Below are 23,731 nucleotides of genomic sequence, written 5' to 3'. Positions count from 1 at the left end.
TTTTCACTCCACCATAAGCAGGAAGGTGATTTAAAATAGAAGACTCCAGATGATAATAATGAAAGCAAAGACCATAAAAGTAAAGAAAACCATAACTGACAAATCATAAAATGAGATCACGAGATTTTAGTACTAAAAAAAAAAAGGAACCATGTTAGCTTCCACATACAATACAGTCCTTTTGATGTAATGTGATAAACTGTGTAATATTAGATTTTATTTCCAATAATCTTTTTCTTTTAATCTGGAGATATGATTAGCCAGTAATATATCTGGATGTCTATAACAGTAACCTTGTTATATCATATTATTTTTAATTTCTCAAAGGGAGAAAGCCCTCAAAATTTTCTTAAACTCAAATGTAAATGAAGAGAGAGAAAAGAGAACTCAAGCATTAATTTTGTCTACACTAAAAAAAGGGAGGGGGGCACCTGGGTGGCTGAGTCATTAAGCGTCTGCCTTCGGCTCAGGTCACGATCCCAGGGTCCGGGGATCGAGCCCCGCATCGGGGTCCCCACTCAGCGGGAAGCCTGCTTCTCCCTCTCCCACTCCCCCTGCTTGTGTTCCCTCTCTCGCTGTGTCTCTCTCTGTCAAATAAATAAATAAAATCTTTAAAAAAAAAAAAAGCTTCCATGCAGTTCTTAGAAATATAAAGTTGTTTGGACCACCATGAAGTCAATCATGGAGGAGAACGTGAAGTAGCAAAGTTTGTATCACTTTCCCACTTCCAGAGCTTCCTCTACCACTGCAGAAAGATGAAAATTAAGTTTATTCACTCAAAGATCTGATTTCAGTGTTTTAAAGTGCATTTCACCGTCTGTGTGTGTGTGTGCGTCTGTGTGTCTCTGTGTACACAAGAAAAAGCTAAATATCCACTTAATGATGAGAAATCATATTTAAAATCAATAGTGATTTGTACCTATAGGCATAATTTCCTTTAAGGATATGGAAGCATATCCTATAAATTTATCCTCAAACATGGTTACAGATTTTTTTTAATTTTTGCATTTCTCAATTAATAAGCTTAGAAATATTTTATTTGGAAGACCCATGTGTCTAGGCATATTAAATCAAGTGAAAAAATCTCCATGAGACTTCAGACTAGTGTCAGTAACATAAACTGTCAATTCTCATTTATTCAAAGGATGATTATAGTGCTTGGAATACAGCCAACACCTTGTTTCTTCTTTGGGTCCTTTCAGCCTGCACTACTTTATCTAACTTACTGACAGGCGTCACTCTAAAAGTAGTAATAAACTAACAATTAAGTCCTTACCATGAGACAGACACTGTTGTCAGTATACACTAGAGCGTTTGATTTTCCACAACTACCCTATGAGAGCAGTAATTTTGCTCTGTTTATTTTATAGATGAGGGGCACAGGGGTGTCAAGTGACTTTCCCAAGACCACAGTCATAAATGTCAATGCAATATGACATCCAGTCTGGTGCCAGACCTGAATACTTAACCACTGCATGATTTGCCTCCCATAGATAACCACAGTAAGAGGAAATAAAACCCAAACCCATCACTAGGGTAAGAAAACCTTCTTCTCCCCCCACCCTTTTTTTTTAAGTAATCAAAATGAAGGTGCATTTCATAGGTAAAATGATTCCAACTACTGGTCATAATGAGATTTATGGATTACCCATAGATTTCAACCCATATATTCAATCTCAGGCCCTCAGTTAACGGAGTTACTGATTTGATCTTTCTTGCTTATCTTTTTCTTTTTTTTTTTTAAGATTTTATTTATTTGAGAGAGAGAGTGAGAAACAGAGAGAGCACAAGCGGGGGCAGAGGCAAAGGAAGAGGAAAAAGCAGACTCCCTACTGAGCAGGGAGCCCAATGTGGGGTTCATTCCCGGGACTCCAGGATCATGACCTGAGCCGAAGGCAGACGCTTAACGAACTGAGCCACCCAGGCGCCCTCTTGCTTTACAGATGTCAAATCTCATACATATTTATCAAGCACTGTACTCAGCCCTAAACACTTTTTTTTGAATTGTGACAGAAAACACGTAACATAATATTTACCACCTTAACCATTTTTAAGTGTACTGTTCAGTAGTGTTAAATATATTCACATTGTTGTGCAATTGATCCCCAGAACTTTTAGCCCTTGCCCTAGTCCCTTCAGACTGCTACAACAGAGTATCACAAGCAAAGAGCTTATAGACAACAGAAATGCATTGCTCAGCATTCTGAAGGGTGGAAATCTTAGATCAGGGTGCCAGACGGGCCAGGTGAGGGCCCTCTTCCAGGTCACAGACTTCTCACTGTATAGGGGCATGGCAGACCTGGGGGGGCTCTGTGGGATCTCTTATGAGGCACAAATCCCATTCACCTACTCACTTCCCAAAGTCTCCACCTACTAATATCATCACCTTTGAGGGTTAAGATTTCAACATACAAATTTTGGGGGGACACAAATATTCAGACCATAGCAGCCCTTAATACTTTAGAACTCCATTTTGTTGTGCCATTTTATTCCTTATCAATGACTTGTCTTCAAATTTCTAAAGATAAGCAAAATCTTCAAAATTGTAGAAGACTTCTTTTTAGATAAGCATATATAGGATTCTGGCATTACAAGCTAATGATTTTTAACTTTTTTAGGGGGGGCATGGGTCTTTTGAAAATCTGATGAAAGATGTGGATTCTAACCTCAAATGAAAAGGGATATATGATTATATAATTAAAATGCTGCTATAACTTCATGAGGTTATTGAATCGCTGTCCCCCAAAAGCCAACCATGAACTCACATGAAAAAAACTCTAATTTTTTGGTCTCATTTTATACTAGTATTTATTGATTCTCTGACATTGCAGTATTCCTTTAAATATCAAGTTTCCCCTAATGAGTTGTAATCAAGGTCTTATTTGAAAAATTTCACATAAACGTGATATTATTTACAAAAAATAAATTAATCTACAAATATTCAGGAAAACAGCCACACTGCTTATACCAGGAATTGCACGGAGGAAAAGAACTCCCCTACTTCCCATATGAGTCCATCACATATTCAATGAGCAGTTTCCCACAAAAATGCTATTAAAGCACCTCATGTCTGAAAGTAAGCTAAATTATAAATGCCTTATCCTTATGGGCACACCTTCTTCAGATCTGATAGTAAGAAAGCCCCATGACCGATTAGAGATAAGATGGACTTGATCACTACCCTTCTAAATTTAATGTACTGTAGTTAAATAACTATGTTCACTGGCTTTGATTGCATCATTGCACTTTCTGATGTTTCTGATAATATAAAAACATTAGATTTTTAGAGATGATATCCTGGAGCTGACAGACTCTCATTTCCTTTCCATCCAGACTTTGGGGAACTAGATAGCTGGAAATTGTATTTTGTTCTGTTATCTGAAGGGGTCTAAGTAAACATTCTTAAAGGACACTAGTCCACATTAAATATTAAATGTCTTGTGTATATCACAGCTTAGCAACATCATGAATACTTGGATGCACTCCTCCAGAAACATATATACACACAAATTCTGTATATAATACCTGGGGGCTCATGAGCCCCCTAAGCCGCCTGTGGACTCCAGACCTCAAGATCAAGAACCTATCCCTATGTTCAGTAGACAAGTGTGAACCAACACTTCTGATTTCTAGGACTTCATTTCCTTGAAACAACAAGAACAATCTAACCCTGCTCTGCCTTTAAAGGTGTTAATCATATGCAAAGAAACTCAGTACTCATCAAAAATAATCACCATAGCATTCTCTTTGTTATCTGGTGTTTCTCAAGGCATAAAGGGATTAACTGCTCTCCAGGAAAGGCACTGGCTGTCTATTTTAAGGACTGAGGGCCTGAGGGATGGACAGCCTTCTGCATCTGCCGTGGTGACTTCATCCCGCATCTCTCCAGAGAGCTCATCAGTAGATAGCCTGATGCTGGCAACAGAAACAAGCCAGGAACTGGTCTAGCTAATGTAGGCATCTGGTAGGCCAGTCACCACCGGAACACGTCTCATAAATTCAACCCATTTACCTTCCCAAGGCTCTTGTCACACCTTCACTCATGACCTCTCTCTTCTCAAACTCCTTTTGGATTTATTAATCAATTTTCAACCTTAAACTTATTTTGTCTAAATAAGCCTCTCGCATATTCTTTCTTGTTACCCAATTTTTTAATGTAAGTTTGTCCTCTATAAATGTCACATAGCTCAACTGTTTATAACACACTTTCAAGCATATATATAGTCTATACTGATTATTCCTCAGACTCCAAAATTAAACTGAAGTTACAAAAACTATTGTTTGAAAGAGGCATTCCTTTAATTTATTAGAACCACTTTCAGAATGCAACTATTTTGCCACTTAGAGTTGTTCTCATACTTCCACCAGATTTTCCAAATTCTCGATTTACCAGATAAGAAGAGACCATATAAACTGCAGACAGTAAACTTACTAATACTTAATATTCCATTGTTTTAAGTGTATTGCAAAGATGAGTAGGCAGAAGTGAGATGAAGAATGAAATCCGTAGGGAAACAATGAGAAGAGAAAGTTTTCAAGTATTCAACATCCTTGGTAACTTTTCCCATGAGCCTGTGATTGGAAACCAGGACAGCACTTAAAAAGCTGGTCACCTTGGAAAACACAGAAACCTCTAAAAATAAAAATCAACATTTCCAGACTCTGCCTTAATGGTTTCCTGGTAAACAGAAAGACATGCTTGCTATTCTACCCCCACATGGGGGTTGTGGCAATTAATTATTCAACATTTGGAAAGTGCTTTGGAGATAAGAAGCTAAGTGCTGAAAATCATCATCAATTTTCAGAAAACCACACTTAGAGTGAACTCACCAGGTTTACTGTTGGAAATTGAGTATAAGACTATGCTTTCTTTTTCCATTTCATTTAGACCATCAGACCAAACAACAAACACTCATATGGAACTTTCCTTCCTTTTTGCTCAACCTTTGAGTGTCCTCCGAGTAAAAAACTAGTCCTTAATTTTCAGAGAAATATAAATTCTAATAATGTGGTTTTGCCAGAATTTACAGTGATAGGCATATTAGGTATCACTCCTCTTCTGCCTTTAAGTAATATAATAAATAGTGAATTTACTAAAGATTTCATTTGTAAAACTATGAGAGTAATTAAAATCTAGTGTAACGTACTTCTACTATAGTTATCGTTATGGAAGCATTTTTTTTTAATTTATTTATTTGACAGAGAGAGACAGGGAGCGCGAGCACAAGCAGGGGGAGCAGACCCCCTGCTGAGCAAGGGGGGGGGGCCCCCCGCCCCACCACCAACCCCCCTGGACCCCGGTATCATGACCTGAGCCTGAGGCAGACACTTAATTGACTGAGCCACCTAGGCACCCCTAAGGAAGCATATTTATTTAGGTGTCCACGGCTGCATTACATTACCTGTATAAATTTAGATAAACAATCTAAGAACTGATTAACCTTGATTAATGCTCTAAATGAAAATAATAACTTACTCTATTTAAATAAGAAATTATTTGGTTAGACAGTTTTTCGTCCTTATCTATAACATATACTTATCTATATTTTTTCACTTTAAAACTCAAAACAGTGACCCAAAATTGAGATTTTTTTTTCACTGAAGTATAACTAAAACCCACATAAAAACCCACCTGCAGGGGCACCTGGGTGGCTCAGTCCTTAAGCGTCTGCCTTCAGCTCAGGTCATGATCCCAGGGTCCTGGGATCAAGCCCCGCATCAAGCTCCCTGCTCGGCGGGAAGCCTACTTCTCACTCCCCCACTCCCCTTGCTTGTGTTCCTGCTCTCGCTGTCTCTCTTTGTCAAATAAATAAATAAAATCTTAAAAAAAAAAAAAAAACCCCCACCTGCATCCATGCAAAAAAAAAAAAAAAAGAGGGGGGCATTAAGTAGTTTTTAAATGGAGAGTCACTAGCAGGCCACGCTCTGCAAAGCCATCACACAATAACCGTGGTCAATTTGGGATTAAATACATAAGAGCAGAACTCACTCACACTTCTGTTCATTTTGGAAACAATAAATAATTTTGTCCCAAGTAATTTTTTTTTTTTACTTCAGATCCCTCCCACAGTGAAAGATCATATATACAAAATCATAATTTCATGTTTTTGAAAATTAAAAGCTGTACTGACATAATCTCCTTGGATATGGGACTTGTTACCCATTAGATGGAGCTCATTAAAAGATTTATGTATTTTAATCTCAAAACGCACAGTTTAAAAGTCATCATTGCTTTTAGAAAGGGTCTGTTACAAGATGAGTTTTTACCACTTTAAATTAATACCTTTTACATATCTATTAGTCAACCTTAAATCTTTTATGCATATTCACCTTCCAAACATCTCACCCCCCCAAAAAAAATGTGAAGTGAAATCTTAAACGTGCTCCACATTCTGAATCTCAATAAAGGAAGGAAAAAAAAAAAAAACCCTGCTGGTTGCTTTAGGGAGATGATCTCAATTAGGCCCCTGGCTCATGTAACAAAAGTTACTATGGAATTCTGCAAGGAACCCACAATAGGCTGCTCTACTCCAAACAGGTTAATGCCAAAACAGCTAAGAAAATCTCTCACTGACTCTGGTTGATATTTACTACATATCTGATATAATCTTCTACAGATCATTATATAATAAATATTTAGATAAATTGTTTTTCATTCTTAAAAAAATGGTAATTATTTTCATCCCTTAAAAGAAAAGAGTATCTACAAGGAATCTAAAACTGAAGAGGAAAATGCATCCAGAAATGGCCCTTTTAAAAAAAATTCTTTCAAAGAAGTTATCCTAGTGTTTCCTCCTCTGCTCTATTATGCCAGTAATGGGCTGCTGGTACAAACAGAAGAAACAGGCACATTTTTATGTTTTAAAGAAGTATTTGGGGGCATACATCTTAACTACCTTTGCTTTAATGTTAACAGGACCATCAGATAGTTCCTTAAAAATAAACAACATGATACAGTTGCCGTATGGGGGGGGGTGGGAAGTCATTTCAAATTAAATGTTTTCCATCCATATGAATATGAAGGAGAGAAAAACTGTCCAAAGGAATTAGACATGTCCCCAAATGAGTAAGAAATGAATTGGCAGGGACTGAGCCTGCATGAGAACATTACTTTGAATCTAAACCAAATTTCTAAAACACTCCAGGTGATCTGCTCTATATTTACAGAATTTAAATGCTGAAATAGTGAAAAGAATGATTCTGAAATGTTTAAGAAATGAAGCAATTTAATTAAGTGGCAGGGTTGTAGTTATTGATTCTATGTTGCAACCTTTAGATCTAGAACCGGAGTGACAGGAAAGACAGCCCAAGACTCCGAGGACCTCCTCAGATGGACGCTACCACCTGGTCATGAAATGCTTTTACTGAATGATTCCCCAAGTCAACTCAGCATAGGGGTCACTCCCTGTAAATATGGAAGATCATTATTTATGTAAGTTACTTTGAAGGAGCCTAAGAACTCACACACATAGCTACCTAAAAATTTCATTCACTACATGTCCAAATCCTTCAAATTTCAACATTAGTGATTATTCCTTTTGCATCTTTCTTCTGGTAAAAACTAAAAATGCAAATACTACTAAAATACCTGGTACCTCGAATTATTTCTTACTAAGATACTGTCAGATGTTTTCTCTTGCAAAGAAAAATAGAAGAAAAAAAAAACTAATAATGAGAGCATTCGCCGTCCAACTCACAGTGAATCAAAAGTATTTTAAGGGAAAGGTCGAGCTGATGAAGTTAGGTATGAGCGTAATACTAACACCTGAATCATACTCACGAGGTGCTACGGTCTTTTCTAAGCATTTCACATATATTAACTTACTTAAACCCCAGGAATAAAATGAGGTAGGGTCGCATGAAGAACTGGAAGCACGGAGTCGCCCGAGTCATGAGGCACGGAGTCTGTGGGTGCCAGGTGCACGGCTCACATCTCCCCTTGGGAACGCAGGTGCTTCCCCGGCCAGGGTCAGGGCCACGGCCAGGGCCAGGGTCCGTACAGACCGTGCTCGGCGCGGTCTTGCTCCGGAAATGGTCTTAGCCGAAGGGAGCCACCTGACCCATGGTCACGCCCCCGTCGCAGGACTGCCCACATCTCCCGCCTGGGCCGCGTGGGCTCCCTCATCTCAAGGTGGGCGAGCTCCGCAGGGCCTCCTGGGCTCCAGGGCCTGGTGGGATCCGTGGAGGCCCCTGTGGCTATGGGATCGCCCTTGCACACCTCCCTCTGCCCAATCCAGTGTCCTTCGCTCCCTGGCGGGGACCACCCCTCCACACCAGTCAACTTCCTGCACCATCGGAAAGTGCTTCCCGGAGAACCTCACCGAAGACGGCGTGGACGCGGGGTTCCAGCCCAGGCACTCTGGCTCCGGAGTCCACGCTCCGAACCAGCTAGGGGAAGTCCTGACAGTCGGCGCCGACTCACAAACCAGCTTCCCCGGGAGGTTCCACAAGGCTCCGTGGCCGCTAGGCACAGAGGTCTCAGGAGCGATGACCTCCTGCTGCCTCCCAGCACCTTCTCAGAGCCCCCCAGTCACTCCTGGGCTCCTGTCAGCCGTGCCCATCACCAGTCCTTTCATGTCCTTCCACTCGGGCTGCTCACTGACGGCCAAAGACTTCTTCAGAACCCCACTTCCCTGCCCAGGACGCTCTCTCCAGGTCTCCCAATGCCCCAAGCCTTCAGGTCACGGATGCACACAACCACCGCCTCAGGCCACGTCACCCCAGAGCCACCGTCTGCCCCTGCACCCCGAAGCAGCCCTCTCAGAGCTCACCTCGCACACTACCTCGGCTTGCAGGTCTTACAGCCTCTCTCCCAATATGGCTAAGCACCCCTCCCCCCAGGGCACGGCAAGGGAGCTGCCAGCATCACGCCTCCCATGATGCCTCCCCTCTCACTCTCTCCCACCTCTGGGCCGGCCTCTGTCAATTCATGAAAACAGATACCTCCGGGATCATGCCCATCATGTAAGAAAACAGGGAGACCCTTAAGCCCTCTTTAGGCACAGCTAAGACATCGTCTTTACAACATAAAAGATAGGCGACACAACGTATAAAGCACAACAATATGGGCACACCTGGCGTATGGCTTCACACATCTCCAGCCCGAAGAGCTTTGCCAAATTGCCTAATGATGGGCCGTGAGAGATGAGCCAAAAGGGAAAGTATATTCAATGTCTTATTAGGAAAGGTGATAAGTGCAATTTTTGGGGGAATGATGTACCTCAGAAACCTATTTTAAGACAATTTTAGTCTGGACATTTAATTAGGTAAGCTTCAGTTACAAGAAAATTCAATTAAAGTAAATATACTCTAATGACAGTAGATAAATAGACCACTCCTGCAATTTAAGCAGATTCACAATTTCCCAGAAACAGTCTCCTTTAAGTATTATTTCCATTTCTTTGATTCCACAGACTCTGCAACTCATGGTACCTACTGCCCACACTTCAAGGATTAACACCATCCCTTTGCAGTTCCCAAGTCATCAGAATTCTATAGATCCCATATGTGGACATCTACCTTAGAAATGAATCCCTCACTGTCTCTACAGAACTAAGACGTTATTCCACCAGCTCCTGACTCAAGCAGCAACCTGCTTGAAGCCTGGGCCACATGCTCTATCTAGCCTGTTGTTGTTTTTTTTTTCTACTACTCTGGTTTTTATATAAAAGACACTGTGTTATTCAAGCCCAAATACTAGAGTCCTTCCATAACAGAAGCTAAAAGCTGTGGGTCAAACAGAAATATATGGCATTGGACTTTCCAAACTATTTAATTTATGAGCATAATATTACACCTAAGAAAGTTACCCAACACAATGATTTTTAAACCTGCACAAAATAAAATATGCTTCATTTAATTGGGAAAGCAAACTATTTCAGATTAGTGCAATTATCCCAAATGAACCCAGCACCAAAGGCGTTGGTTTCGATTCAGAAATAACACCCAATTTCATTTTATCAGCAGCAAGATGTAGTCTTGATTTAGGGAAATTTTACAAGGAGGTCTAAACGATCCGATCACTTTTTAACCTGATGTGTAACAATGCTCACTTATACTAGTGCCTTCTGGTCAAGGTCTAGAACTGAGATAAGACAGCCGAGGCAGTAAACTTTATAGGAAACATTGCATGAGGTCAAACCCACAATACTATAGACCAACATTCAGTGACATCAAAGAACAAGAAATTATTCTACAAAATGATAAGTGACATAAGCAAAGTATGTGAGAAAGCCTGGGTAAAAAGAGAGAATACTATCCAAAAAGGTCTCTTTACCAAAAATAGCCATATTCTCTTTATAACTGTATGAATACTTAATCTACCCCAAAGATTTGTTCTGGACCTTCTACCTCTTGAAAAAGCCATTTTCTCCTCTTGGAGTGAAAAACTGCTCACATTAAATACCCGCTACATAAATTTAAACTAAATGATTTATGCTGAACCTATTTCTTGAAGTTGTAAGTGGTCCTCCTAGTTCTGGTGTTCTTGGATTTGGAGTCCAATGTTCATGACATTAGGTTGGGAGGTCTCCTTTCAGACTTCACTGCTTAAGATTATAAGCATTCAAACAGACTGTCTGTTCTCTGAAAGACACTCCTTTATTCTCATGATATGCAGTGCATTTCTCTAGACCTTCCCCAGTTATGTCTGTCTCAAGGTGCAAGACCTAGCCTCCGAGGGAGCATTCCAGGTAAGACGGCGTAAGGTTCAGACACATGGATGAACATGGACTTACACCTTTAGAAGATCCCTATTAAGATGTTATAACTGAACTTAAATTTATGTATTCAAATGTAATATTTATCAATATAAAGAATAGTGAAACATATTGAGATTTCACTGGAAATATTATAATGTATATATAATGAATAAAACATCTCTTCTAAATGTCTCAATATATTGTGCATTTGCATACATTGTAAGGCACATATAAGGGAAATATACACCTAACATATAGATAGATAGTACAATGATATTCTCTCACCTTTACATAAAATCCAATATTATCATGGAGCCCTAATACTAGTACCATAAAAGATCTCTATTTTCCCTCATTTATATTTATATTATATCTTCCAGAGATTCCCTGAGAATATCTGGATTTAAAACTTCCTAGTTAAATATGATCAATATAGAAAATTATTTGAATGAGGCAAACACCAAATTCACGGATGTGAATAAATGAATGAATGACTCTTCCCCCTTGCCTACCACAGGAGCACCTTTCTAACTGAAACCCAGAAAACACTAATTCTGCATTTTTTACAATACCTACTATATATTCTTTTTTTTCATACTATATATTCTTCAGAGAAGGCATAAAAATTGCAATTCCTTATAAATCTTTTTAGGTAAATGCCTTTTTAAAACCTTAAAAGCAGGGCGCATTGGGGGAAGCTGGGAGGAGGCTATGTGAGAACTGTACTATATTTTTGTAGCTTTTTGTGAGCCTATGATTATGTCAAAAAAAAGAAAAACTTTAAGGACTAACAACTCACTTTTATTTTTTTTTAATTTTTGTTTAAATTCCTGTTAGTTAACATACAGTGTAATATTAGTTTCAGGTGTGCAATAAAGTGATTCAACACTTCCATACAACACCTGGTGCTCATCACAAGTGCTCTCCTTAATCCCTATCACTTATTTCACCCATCCCCCCCCACCTCCCCTCTGGTGACCATCAATTTGTTCTCTATAGTTAAGAGTCTGCTTCTTGGTTTGCCTCTCTCTCTCTTTTTTTTCCCGTTACTCATTTGTTTTGTTTCTTAAATTCCACATATGAGTGAAATTATATGGTACTTGTCTTTCTCTGACTTATTTCACTTAACACAATACTCTCTAGCTCCATCCATATCACTGCAAATGGCAAGATTTCATTCTTTTTGATGGTTGAGTAATACTCCATTGTACATATTTACCGCTTCTTTATCCATTCATCAGTTGATGGACACTTGGGCTATTTCCATAATTTGGCTATTGTAGATAATACTGCTATAAACACTGGAGGGGGAGCATGTATCCCTTTAAATTAGTATTTTTGTATTCTTTAGGTAAATACCTCTTAGTGCGATTGCTGGATCACAGGGTAGTTCTATTTTTAACTTTTTGAGGAACCTCCATCCTGTTCTCCAGAGTGGCTGCACCAGTTTGCATTCCCACCAACAGTGCAAGAGGGTTCCCCTTTCTCCGCATCCTCACCAATAACAACTCACTTTCAATCTCAAAAAAAAAAAAAGGTAAATAAGACTGTGTCCAATTCAGAGAACAGATGAAATCTATCTAAATAGAAAAGTGCGGTAGGTTTTCCAAGGAACTATGTAACACATCACAAACCCTAAAAACAAAGTTTCATCGCCAAAATTAGTGGATTCCAAACTTCATGACCACAAATTTCACAAGAAATATGTGAAAGACCTGACAGCAATGATCAGAGCTACTCCACTGGAGGAATCTCTCTAGAAGAAGTTAAGAGTTCAATTAAAGCTGGGTGGAATGGCTGGGCGTCTCTGATTGGCTTGTCCAGTTTTTGAGTAGCCTTCCATTAAATAAGTATTTTCACTACAAAATATGCTAGCCACTGCAGGAAGCACGAAAGGACGTCCTGACACGGCCGCCACAGTGAGAAAGCCTACGGTGCGGGACCACGTGCGCACGTGTGAGACAAAGGGCGGGGCTGAGCAATTCGCCATAAAGTCATTGGTTCAAATGTAGAGGCCACTGCCTCAAGTTTTGGCAGGAAAAACTCGTGAGTGCCTGAACCGTACTTTCTTCTGATGTTTCTGGACGAGGGTTTGGTTTCATAATGTATTTTTCAAGGGAAATTATCTGATCTCATTTATCTAAATCTTTTAAGACCTTTCCTATCTGCCTTCTCTCTTTTCCCTGGCAGAGGAGCTCAACTTGTAAAAAGTGCAAACGTGTGAGCTGTGTGCGTCTGCTTAATGTGTTCGCACTCAGCAATTTTCCGAAGGCGATTGTAATCACTGCTTCAGCAGTCTCCTACCACGCGGCCCTTACTCGGCTAACATCGTGAGCGCTCATCACACAGTCCTAAGGCCACGGTGTCCAGAGGTCGAAGGAATGAAGGCATTTGTGCAGCAGTTCTGCTGTGAGGGCTCGCGGCAGCTGCAGGAAGCACGTAACACACGCGGCGAGGGTCCCGGGAGCGCAGCCATCAGCACTCGGGGTCCGCTCAACCTTCACCCTGACTCATGAGCCCACGGAGTCTGCACTCCGAACTAACACGTTTCACCCCATCATGCTTTCAGAACTTCATTCATGATCACTCTGGGGAGAAGGTACAAAAGCCTGGTTTGAATTAAAGACACTAGAAAGATTCCCATCAGGCCATTTAGATAACAGATTTCCAAGCTGAAGAGCCCGAGCGATGAAGAGCTAACCTCGGGGCCCATGGGGTATCAGTTTAGAAGTTATTGTCATGACCCTATTCCTTCAATAGTTGCTCTTCCCTAAATCCAGTCCTAGCACCATTGTTTTTTTAAAAGCCTCCTGGGCTGAGTAGATACCATAGGGGAGGAGCCTTGCTTCCAGCATTTAATACAGCAATCACCAGACAGGCCTGGATGCTTTTGTTTTATAAGGACCCAGTTTAATTTCTCACAGGAATGAAAGCACCAAGAACAGAAGATGTTTTCTGAAATTCACTATTTTTAAAACAGTAGTTTCACAAGGCTCGCCATAATTACCCTTTGTATTTATTTCAATTTTCCATAGCATTTTGTTTGTAACAGAAAACAAAAGCTGTCTACTATACCAGATGATTCCATTTTCCACTAAATCAGGTGAAAGCAACCACATCTGGGTTAAGCATATATGAGGGATGCTACCTGAAATGTAAACATCCTCAAAGATGCAGACTGACTTATGTTATTCTGAAGCAATATGTTATATATTCAGTACTCTGATAATGATAAGAGCCAACCAATCAAGATCACCACCAGCTCTCAAAAGAAAAAGGAGAATAACAACAACAACCACCCTCAAATAAAAGGAAAAGAAAATCAGTCTTTGGGTTAAAAAATCTAAGTAGATTTCCACATCAAAATCCAAGTTCCTTCTGCTGCAGGCCTGATTTTGCAAGGGGATACCTACTATTATTTATCTTATAATTCTCAAAAACAAAAATCATATGAAGTTTAACTCCATGTAATTTAGAAATAAATATTTGGCCTAAACCTCTTTTCAGATGAAGAAAATAGAGGTCAAAGTCAAACAGTACTTGAGGCTCAGACCTTTCAATTGTTGCTTTACACAAACGTTTATAAGGTTTATGCTGCAAGTTTGCTTTTGACATTATAATCAACATATGTGGGAAATGCCTCATCCATATTAAGCTGAAAAGGCTCCCTACAAGCTCGTTTTCAGCTATTATTCATCCTTAAACATTCAATTTTTCATGAAATATGGTTTCCAAGGTATCAGCACTAGAGACGCCACGACTATATTTTAAATCTAGAAATTTGTTGGCCAGCATTCTAATTATAGAAGCTAAAAATATTCAGTGTGTAAGCTTTCGGGGATCACCCATGGGGTGAAGAGCACTGTAATCATTTTCAAGGGTCCTCCAGGTCCTATGTGTGTTACTTGGGGCATAAAGTTGATATGAGTGATACAGTGAAACGGGTGATCTCAAACTGCTGGCTATTAGACTCAATTTTTCAAGCCGATGTTTAATAAACCCTGTTCCCAACTCAACTTTAGCAATAAAAAGTAAAAGTCCTAGAGAAAAAATGTTTTCTGAGTTTGGATTACTCAGAGGAACAGCTCAAGAAAGACACTTAAAAGTGTTGTTCATTCATTCAGCCAACAAACATTTATTAATACGTCAGGAACTGTTCTCAGTGCTGGCACAATTCAACTCAAGAATAAGGAATGTTGTAGAACACAACAACAACAATAATAACTAACATATGTAAAGTCATTTACAGTTCTGAACAAGGTTTCATAACGATCACTTTTGTCCTTCATAACACCCCTGCGAGCTAGGTTTTACAATCATTTTAATAGTGAAAAAAGAAAGAAAGATGATTTTTTAAATTCCCAAAATCAAATAACTAGCAAATAAGAGAGCTGGGTCTTTAACCCATATCTTCCAAATGCATATCTCTGTTGGTCACTGGGCAACACTAAGTTACAAAATGCTTTTGCTTTTATGTTAAGCACTGAAGACAACAAGTTCTGCAGGTTTGTGAGTATTGTGTTAAAGCTGATGTGTGTGTGTGTGTGTGTGTGTGTTTAAGGACAGGGTTTCACAGATCCAGGCTGTAACGTTTACAAGTTCAAAGTGCTTTTAATATCTTCACCCATTTATTTTACTTATTATATGGAAACACTGGTGAGTGAGTGTGGATGGTTATCTGAGTTTTCTAAACAAATAAAAGAAGTTTACTTCCCAGATATTAAAACCTTTCTTGCTTGGTATAACATACTGGACAAAAACTTCATGAGCAAAAAACCTGAACATGTACTTCACAAAAGGCTATCGCCAATAAACATATGAAAAGGAACAAAAAATACTTGGGGAAATGCACATTAAAACCACAATGTGATACAACTATACATCCACTTTAACGATTAAAATAAAAAAGATAATACCGGCAGTTTGTAAGGATGAAAGCCAAAACACTTATAAGATGCTAGTAGGACTGTGGATTGGTACCACTTTTGAAGGAAGGCACTATCTATTATTCCCACATGTTTACCAAAAGACGTATGTAAGAATGTTCATAGCAGCACTATGGATTATTGCCAAAAAGGAGAAATGATCCAAATGCCCATCAAAAGCAAAATGATAACTAAACTGTGGCATTCTCATAAAGCAGAAGACTGCAGAACAATGACTATAAGCTGTTGCTACACACAAACATAAATGAATCTCTCAAACATAATGCTGAGCAAAAGTAGTCAGATACAAGGATACACAACATATATTCTGTAGAAAGTTCAATAATAGATAAAAATAGCCTATAGTCTCAGAAGCCAGGAGAGAAGTTATCTTTTCTGGGAAATAATGCCCTGGGTGAGAGAAGAGGGAGAGATGGGGGACTCTGGCTGCTGACAATGGTCTATATCTTGGTCTTGGTGTATTCACTTAGGTAAATCACCAAGCTGTTTACTTATATCTCAACAACCTGCATACTTTTCTCTATACATTTTATATTTCAATAAAAATTTTGGATGGATAGATAGATAGATAGATAAAGATAAGATAGGAATGGGGATAGGAGAGCAAAAAAGAAAGGAAGAAAGACAGGGAAAGAGGAAGAAGGGAGTATAATAAAGTGATCCTATCAGGGTACACCTAAATAGTCCTTACCACTGTGTTTGCTGTAATTCCTACAACTGCTTTTAGTACCTGGTCTATCTCTTCCTTTACTACCAACCTGTCCCCCGGCACTTTTCAATGTTATCAATGTAGCTGCCAATATCAGGCCATTCCTGTCTTATAATTTGTAATTCAGTGTTTGCTATGGGGTTAGAAATGCTATAATCAGTCATGTTAGAACTGTATGTGAATTAAGAGTAAACAGATTCTGAGGGATCTCCTATGAGTAAGGTGAATCCTCTTTAATGTATGTCTTTTTGTAACCCTTTATTTTGCCTGCTCAGAGGCTTTTTTTGCTGAAGAATATGCCAAATATAGGAGTTCCAAATAGATGAAGTTGTTACTGGACCCTATCCGTGAATACTAGTCTCCAGGCCAAACCTAGAACTAACTAACACAGAAATCCAGATCCCACAAGTTTACTTATTTGCAAATAGTATAAAGGACATTATCAATCAATAAATATACTTCCAAAAAAAGAAAAGAAACTAATGACTTCTTATAAAGACATTATGAAGAATTTTTCTAGTTGTATCACTCATAGAACATTACACCAGTTTTAAAGACAATATATTCCTTTCTCATTTTGTATTTTTATTTTTAAACTCCCCCAAAAGTATACTACTACAGGTTTTATTTAAAACCTTTTTAAGGATTCTAAGTCAAAAATTCAAGTTAAACTGAGGATAGCCTTTTTCTACACAATAATCCCAAACTATCTTTGGTGGTTTTTTATTTCCTTTAACATCCTAGTTTCATGTAACTTCCTTCTGTATCCACTCTCTGTGAAAAACAAAAGTTAACTCTTAAAAACTGGAGCTAAAATTGCTCCACACAAATTGAATAGTCTTCACTAGTGAAATGCCCCTGGCACCAATGGACAGGAAATAAAGTCGAGGCCAATGGGCACTGCTGCTGAGCAGAATCACTAACAGGGCCAGAGCCGTCCCTTCAAACCAGGATAAACACTTATCTGCCTTAGTATCTTCAGCGGTGACTAAAACAACATTCATTCGTTTGATGACAGTCATTCAATACATAGGTAGCACTAGTTCAAAGAGAAAAGGTCCATCCCCACCTCCACCAATAATTTTCCCTTTAGTTTAAGAAAACATACTAAAAAAAGAAAAAAGAAAAAGGAAGAAAAGAAAAGCATACAAAGTTCTCTATGCCTAGTTTCCTCATTTTTTTCAACGAGCATAATAATCCCTTACGTCTACTTAATTTGCAGGGGAGAACAAGACGATGTCTTGGCTTATGAAAACAACTGCAGATATGCATGGTTTCACCAAGCCCACTTCTACCACCATCTCTCTTGGATGTATAACTTAATTCAAAGGCAAGTGAGATCAATAAGGAAGAGGATTAGGAACATCATGAAAAGACTGGAAAAACAAAGTTCTCTCTCTTCTGTGCCACAGCAGGTAAATAAATCCATCACCATTCATAGCTGCCTGTCCTTTTGATGTCTTGTTTGAAATGTCATTGTACTGCTGAGACTAGAGAAATGTAACAAAGTCATTGCCACGAAATCATTATGACAGTCATAAATATGGCTTTAGGTAAAATAAAATCAGTCATCCCTCCAAACAAGTAGTGTGTGTGTGTGTGTGTGTGTGTGTGTGTGTGTGTGTAAATGTACATCATACAAAGGAAATGAGTAAAAGGGTAAGTTAGGAAAATCCATCTCCACTACTGGAAAAATAACTAAGGCATGCACCACAGGGATATAAAATATCATCTTTATGTTAGAAGGACAGTAGCATATTTTCTATTCTGTGACTCAAATACATCAAATGTGGAGCTATTGGGAGAAAGGCAAAATATATTTGGAATACAACTTACCCCTGACCTTATATGAAAGAAACATTTTTCCCTTCCCTTAAAATTCCTGCATAGTGGAAAAAAAAAAAAAAAAAAGTCCTGAAAGTAGCAAGACCTCATTTTGTAAAGTCTAACTAACTTCCCGGATGTTCCTACACTATCCATTTTGCTAAATGACTCCCCCAAAAGACATAAATGTCAAATCATAGGTTAGCCTCAGGAAGTGCATCGATAGTGAAAACTGAGCTATATGTTCTGCTTAGAGCTTCCTTTGTCCCAATAAATCATGTACCCTGATTCTCTCCACTTAGCAATCAAGGAACAAGTACTTAGAAACTTTCACCGTCATTAGATTCTTCTCTCTCCGTTCTTTCTTTCCACTTCCAAACTTGTTATCAACCCCGGTCTTAAACTTTATGCATGTTATTAAAAGTGAATACAAAGAACCTCCAAGAGAGGAGCAGATGCAGTCTATTGCCGCACTTACTTGAGGAGCAGTGAATCCCCTCAGGACGCTCCCCCTAACAATAGCAGTCCTGTGGACTGCAGCGCCCTCAGAGGCAAGCAAAGAAACCTGATTATCTACATGATTCACCAGCTAATGTGTATTTCCTTTCCTTAAGTGTTGTGTTTTTCTTTACAATGCAAGCTATGGCCAGGATATCTTTCTTGCTTTCAGAACAAAGGATCAGAACCTCAAAATTGTACTTGCCAGAGCTCAGTGAAAAATCAAATTACCACCAGACCATGATGGAAGTTGTCCCGAAGTTTACCCGATTTCTATCACATTTTTTTTTTCTCTAAATGATTCCCTGTATTCTTTTCACACATTATTGCAAACTCCAAAGTTATGCTAATCATTTAAAAGACTAAAATAGTAACACTAACAAACATTTAAAGTTCTTTTCTGTTGAGAAAATAAACTAAAAGAGATACACCATTATACACTCAGAGAACATCCTGTCAATTTCATTGGCTAAGGCGCCTTCTGTGTGTTAATTAGTAAGTCTCCAGAATGACCTCAACACATTAAATGATACTAAAAACCTCATTTTGAAAACACTCATACACAATGTTGGGGGAGGTTTTTCTTAGTTTTCTTTTTTCTCAAAGGTAGACATGCCTGGAACTATCCAGATATCCAAACTTATCCCTCCCATTCCCATTCTTATAAATGTCCTATGTCTCAACAGTTCCGAAGAGTACCACTTTCTTTTCTGTCCACATATGTGGGAGTTTTTGTGTCACCTTACCAGAGACTCTGAGATAGTTAAAGCAATTCAATTTCCAGATTTCATAGAGAACAGAAGTCTATCACTATATTTAACTTTAAAATGAAAGTAAAAGTTTTTTTCTGTTATTAAAACTATAGAAAAATAAGCAGACATGCTTCCTTTGAATGAAGTTATGCTAATAACCTCAATCTAATTGCTATAATGATCATGAAAATTATTTAAATGCCAATGTGATAGATACAAGGAGAGTTCTTAGAAACCTTTTCCAAAGACATTACATTGGTTATAAGACGCTACTGAATACTGTTTTAACTGCACTGAAAAAGCTATTCAAATCAAAATTTAAAAAAATAATAATAAAATAAATCCTAATGGGCAATGTACACTTTAATTCAGGTAATAGTCTAAGTCCAAGTCCCAGATACAAGAAAAAAAGGGAAATACTGTACAATGCAGTGTCTCTCAGGAAAGGAACTGTTCCAGGATTTAAGACAATGTGAGTTTAGTACAGCTCAGTGTTCATGAGTTCCCATTAGGAGCAACTTTCTCCAACACTGAAGTGAAATGGGAAAGGAAGTGAAGAGGGCAAACCAAAGTGGTTAACTGCTCTTCCATTGTCAAGACTGAAAAGAGCTTGCTTCGGAGAATTAGGCTGAGAAGGTAAGGCCCTGAGAAGGAATGAGGGATGGAAAAACAAAAGTTTCACAAGGAACTGGAAAAAGAAAAAAAAATGCTTTACGTTGGTAGAACAGAGGTAGAATGGCTTCCTTCTCCATCTTTCGAGTCAAGTTCAGGGTTTGCTGTGGTTTTTTGTTTGTTTTTTGTTGTTGTCGTCGTTGTTCTTTTGTTCTTAAAGAACTTTTTTCCTTGCGGTGCTTGCTGCAGTTTGCTGATGTGGTTCCTAACTCCTAACCTTTCTTTGGTGACTGTTATTAACGGACTGGCAAGGGCTGGGTAAAATGCACTTAAGAAAAAGGAAATCACCTCTCCTTGCCAAGACGCACATGCTGCCCAGTACCTGAGGAAGAGCTCCACTGTCGCTGGCCAAGAGAAATCCCAGTTTAACCTCGGCCTCCCTCTTCCAAATCCATTGCAAATAATTGTGTGTTTGTGTGCCACTTGCAGAGAATCTGCCTGACTCACCCCCCGCTTTTGGTGTGCCAGGGAGAGATGTGAATGCTCCGTCCCGGAGCGGGCAGTGAAGTGGGGGCCGCGGTCTCGGTGGTACCGAGAGTCCCCCAAGCCTCCACCATCGGTGGGTTTGGGGATGTTTGTGTGGCAGGTGTCCGGCCACACTGGGACCACCCAGGCTCACAGGAACACACGTGTCACTGCGCCGGAGCCCAGCCCGCCGCGTACACTGGCCCCACAGTCCGGGCAACAACGCCTGGTTCCGCGCAGGGGGCTCTACAGTGGGGGAGAAATAGAACTGCTCAAACTGCTCCTCTAAACGCTAAGAAAGAAAAAAAAGTACTTTTCCGCGGAAGCAGCCTTCACACTTCGCCGGCGCCCAGCCCGGGGGATGCCCGGCCCGCAACTGACCTTTCTCCCTCCCCCGAGTGCGCCGAGGCCGCCCGCGTGCCCTCTGGGACCGGCCCCTGGGCCCCCCGCTCCTGCGCCCGCTGCCGCTGCCGCCGCGACCCGGGGGCCTCGGCCGACCCTCCCCGCCGCTGCCCGGGCCGGGCGCTCACCTCCTGGGGTCTGCCTTCCGTCGCTCCTCCAGTTTGGTGGCGGAGTGTGGGGCTGCAGCGGCCGCTGCCGCCGCCGCCGCCTTCGCTGCCACCACAGCCGCCGCGGCCACAGAAGCGCTGCCCGGCGCGCCGCCGGGGCTGGAGGCTGGGGGCCCGCGGGATCCCTGCAGGCGCGGGCCCGGGGCGCGGCGGGGCCGAGCCGCGGGAAGTTGTCGGCGCGAGGCGCGGATCGAGCGGGGCGCAAGCCACCCGCGCCCAAGTAGTCACAACTTTGCCGCCTGGGTGGGTGCACCCTCCGGAGCGGAGGGAGGCGAGGACGGGGTGAGGGCGCTGGGGCGGGAGGGTCTTCGGAGCAAGCTGGACTGGAACCCGAACGGCCCACGAGGAAGGGGGAGAAGGTGGCGCGGGGTGGGGGGGGGGGGGAAGATGTCTACACGGCCCGCGTGGTGCGGGGCGAGCGAGTGTGTGAGAGCGCGGGCGTCTACTCTACTTTGCCTTCTGCAGCTTCTGCATATTTATGGGGATCTCCGATGTTTTTGCCAGTAACTAACACTGCAGCAGTGGTGCCCGGCCCGGGCACCCCTCGGGAGCGAGCTGGGGGACGGGGAATCGGGAAAGGCGGCCGTGGCGGAGGCTGTGCCACGAGCGCGAGCCCGCGATCCATATTTAAAGCCGCGAGTGGCCTCGGCCGGCCCCCTGCCCTGCCCTCGCTCGCGCCGCCCGGCCCCCACCGCTCCGGGCCGCGGCTCGGCGTCAGCCGCCCGGGCATCCGCGGCGGCGGGGAGGGGCCTGGGGCCGCACCGCCTCCGCCGGGGGCTCGGGCTCTGCGCGCCGCGCCCGCCTGGAACTGGCCAACGACCCGGCTCCCGACCGGCTGCCTTCGCCTTCCTGGGTTCCTTCTCTCTCACGCCCTGAGCTAGCTGCTAGGTCCAGCTTTTTGTCCTAGTCACAGCAGTTCCCCGCTGGGGACAGCCTATTCTCTCGGGCAGAACCGAAGTTGCTTGCGTTTCCTAGCCCCAGATCACTCTTGAGACTACTTTATAAAACTTGAGGCGTCTAGGTAGAGAGAGTGCTACCAGCACACAGTCATCGTTCACCTTTAGCAGAGGATGTCCGGGGAGAGTACGGTTCTCAGCCTTGTCCTTATGTCACGAGTGGTTTCTGTCTTCCTCAGGCAGTTTGAGAAACATCTTTAGCCCTCCAAGGGAGTCTTCTTGAGCGTACAAAGTTATTATTTGTATTTACGTTGTTCCTAAGGCTAATTATTGAGGTTTAAGTACCCTTTGCTAAGCAAATAATACTAATAATATATCAGTGACCGAGCCCCATTATGATCAGTGAAGTAAACTATTAAGATATCAACAGACTGTCAGCACGGACACCGTCTAAGGTTCTGGGTACTGCTAGAGAGCAGCCAGTTAATGTATGTGAGCCACGCGGTGTATGATGCAAGCATATATGAGTTTCCTATTAATACATATCATATATATATAACATATGTGTGGAAGTCACTGACCAAACTGCATTTTCAACAGTAACCACCAAAACACATAAAACTCAAGAAAAATAATTGCACATACAGACTACCTGCTCCTGCTTCCAAATCCTTCCTCAATACTAAGCAATAAGTAATAAGACCTCTGGGGGGTGGAGGGAGGGTGGGACATTCTGAAGGAAAATAACTTAGGGACAGAAGCTTCTCTTTCTAGTATTTAAAACTGGAAGAGATCCATTGTACCTCACCAGTGCTTAGGATGCAGGCATTTAAAGAAGAAAAAAAAGGGGGAGTATATTTAAAATCCTCAGTTAATGCTCAGAAGGCACTAGGAACCACCTAACGCTGTCTACTGTCTGAAATTAAAATGTACTAATGTCGTGTGTCCAGTTGTTGTTACATCTGGCTCACATATATGTTCACGCATTCTACATACCCCACTGCAGTGACATGGGGAATTAGAAACAGAAGATTGGAAAAAAAAAAATTAGCTTTAAAACTTGTGCCTACATAGTTATATTTTGTTGTTAGACTAATGTTAAAATTAACTTTCAGTGCCTGAGCACACAGTTAGCAAGAATCAGCAACCCCAAAGTAAGCTCACAGGCAAAGGGAAGCCACTTTTGTATTAAGAATTTGACACTGCTGTTCAGCAGTTTTTCACACTGTGGATTATGTATTTCAACATAGCTGGCAATTTCTCATTATAATCGTGAACCAGCCATGAATGGTCAGCGTCGGTGAATGTTTGGGAAAGGAATAGTGCAAGGAACTTATGTTTTCTAATATTCTGGTGCAAAATATATCAAACTGTCCTTCACACAAACCAAATAGGTAACCCCTGGAAGCCTTTCACTATTGAGATTGGCACAACTTCACCCTGAAAGGGGTATAAAATTGGTGTGTGGGGTGGGAGGCAGGGAGGGAATTAGAGCACTATGAGGTGATGTTTTGTGTGTGCCTTAATGAGAAAAAGAGTTGTCTTTGGCAAAGAGCCAACAACCTCTGTTATCATTCTCATTACTTGATGTTTGCTATCCCACAATTAAAAGAGCATGTTCCATTTCCTTTCCTATTGATTATTGTCCAGTAATTGAGATATATGTGTTTTTCCTTTAAAAGGTCATTGATTAACTTTTC

The 23,731-nt window shown here is 41.0% G+C and overlaps 1 protein-coding gene across 3 annotated transcripts in view; it reads right to left on the bottom strand.

Moving 5' to 3' along the window:
- The window catches only part of SLC4A4 (solute carrier family 4 member 4), a 346,035-nt gene extending 324,282 nt beyond the window's left edge, over window positions 1–21,753 (bottom strand). The window contains exons 1-2 of one of the 3 annotated variants that reach the window (XM_078068751.1): window positions 21,097–21,753; window positions 12,060–12,220 (exon numbers count right to left, since the gene is read on the bottom strand). Coding sequence is in view for 1 of the 3 variants with exons in the window: in XM_078068748.1 (XP_077924874.1) it covers window positions 7,826–7,893 (68 nt within the window). In the remaining 2 variants the exon portion in view is untranslated. Of the gene's footprint in view, window positions 1–7,825; window positions 7,983–12,059; window positions 12,221–21,096 lie in introns of those variants that run through there. The other 2 variants (XM_078068750.1, XM_078068748.1) reach the window with 2 other exon arrangements.
- Between the last annotated feature and the right edge of the window lie 1,978 nt (window positions 21,754–23,731).

Source organism: Halichoerus grypus, chromosome 3 (assembly GCF_964656455.1).
Source record: "Halichoerus grypus chromosome 3, mHalGry1.hap1.1, whole genome shotgun sequence".
NCBI lineage: Eukaryota > Metazoa > Chordata > Mammalia > Carnivora > Phocidae > Halichoerus > Halichoerus grypus.
This window is presented reverse-complemented; position numbering and strand designations above follow the sequence as displayed.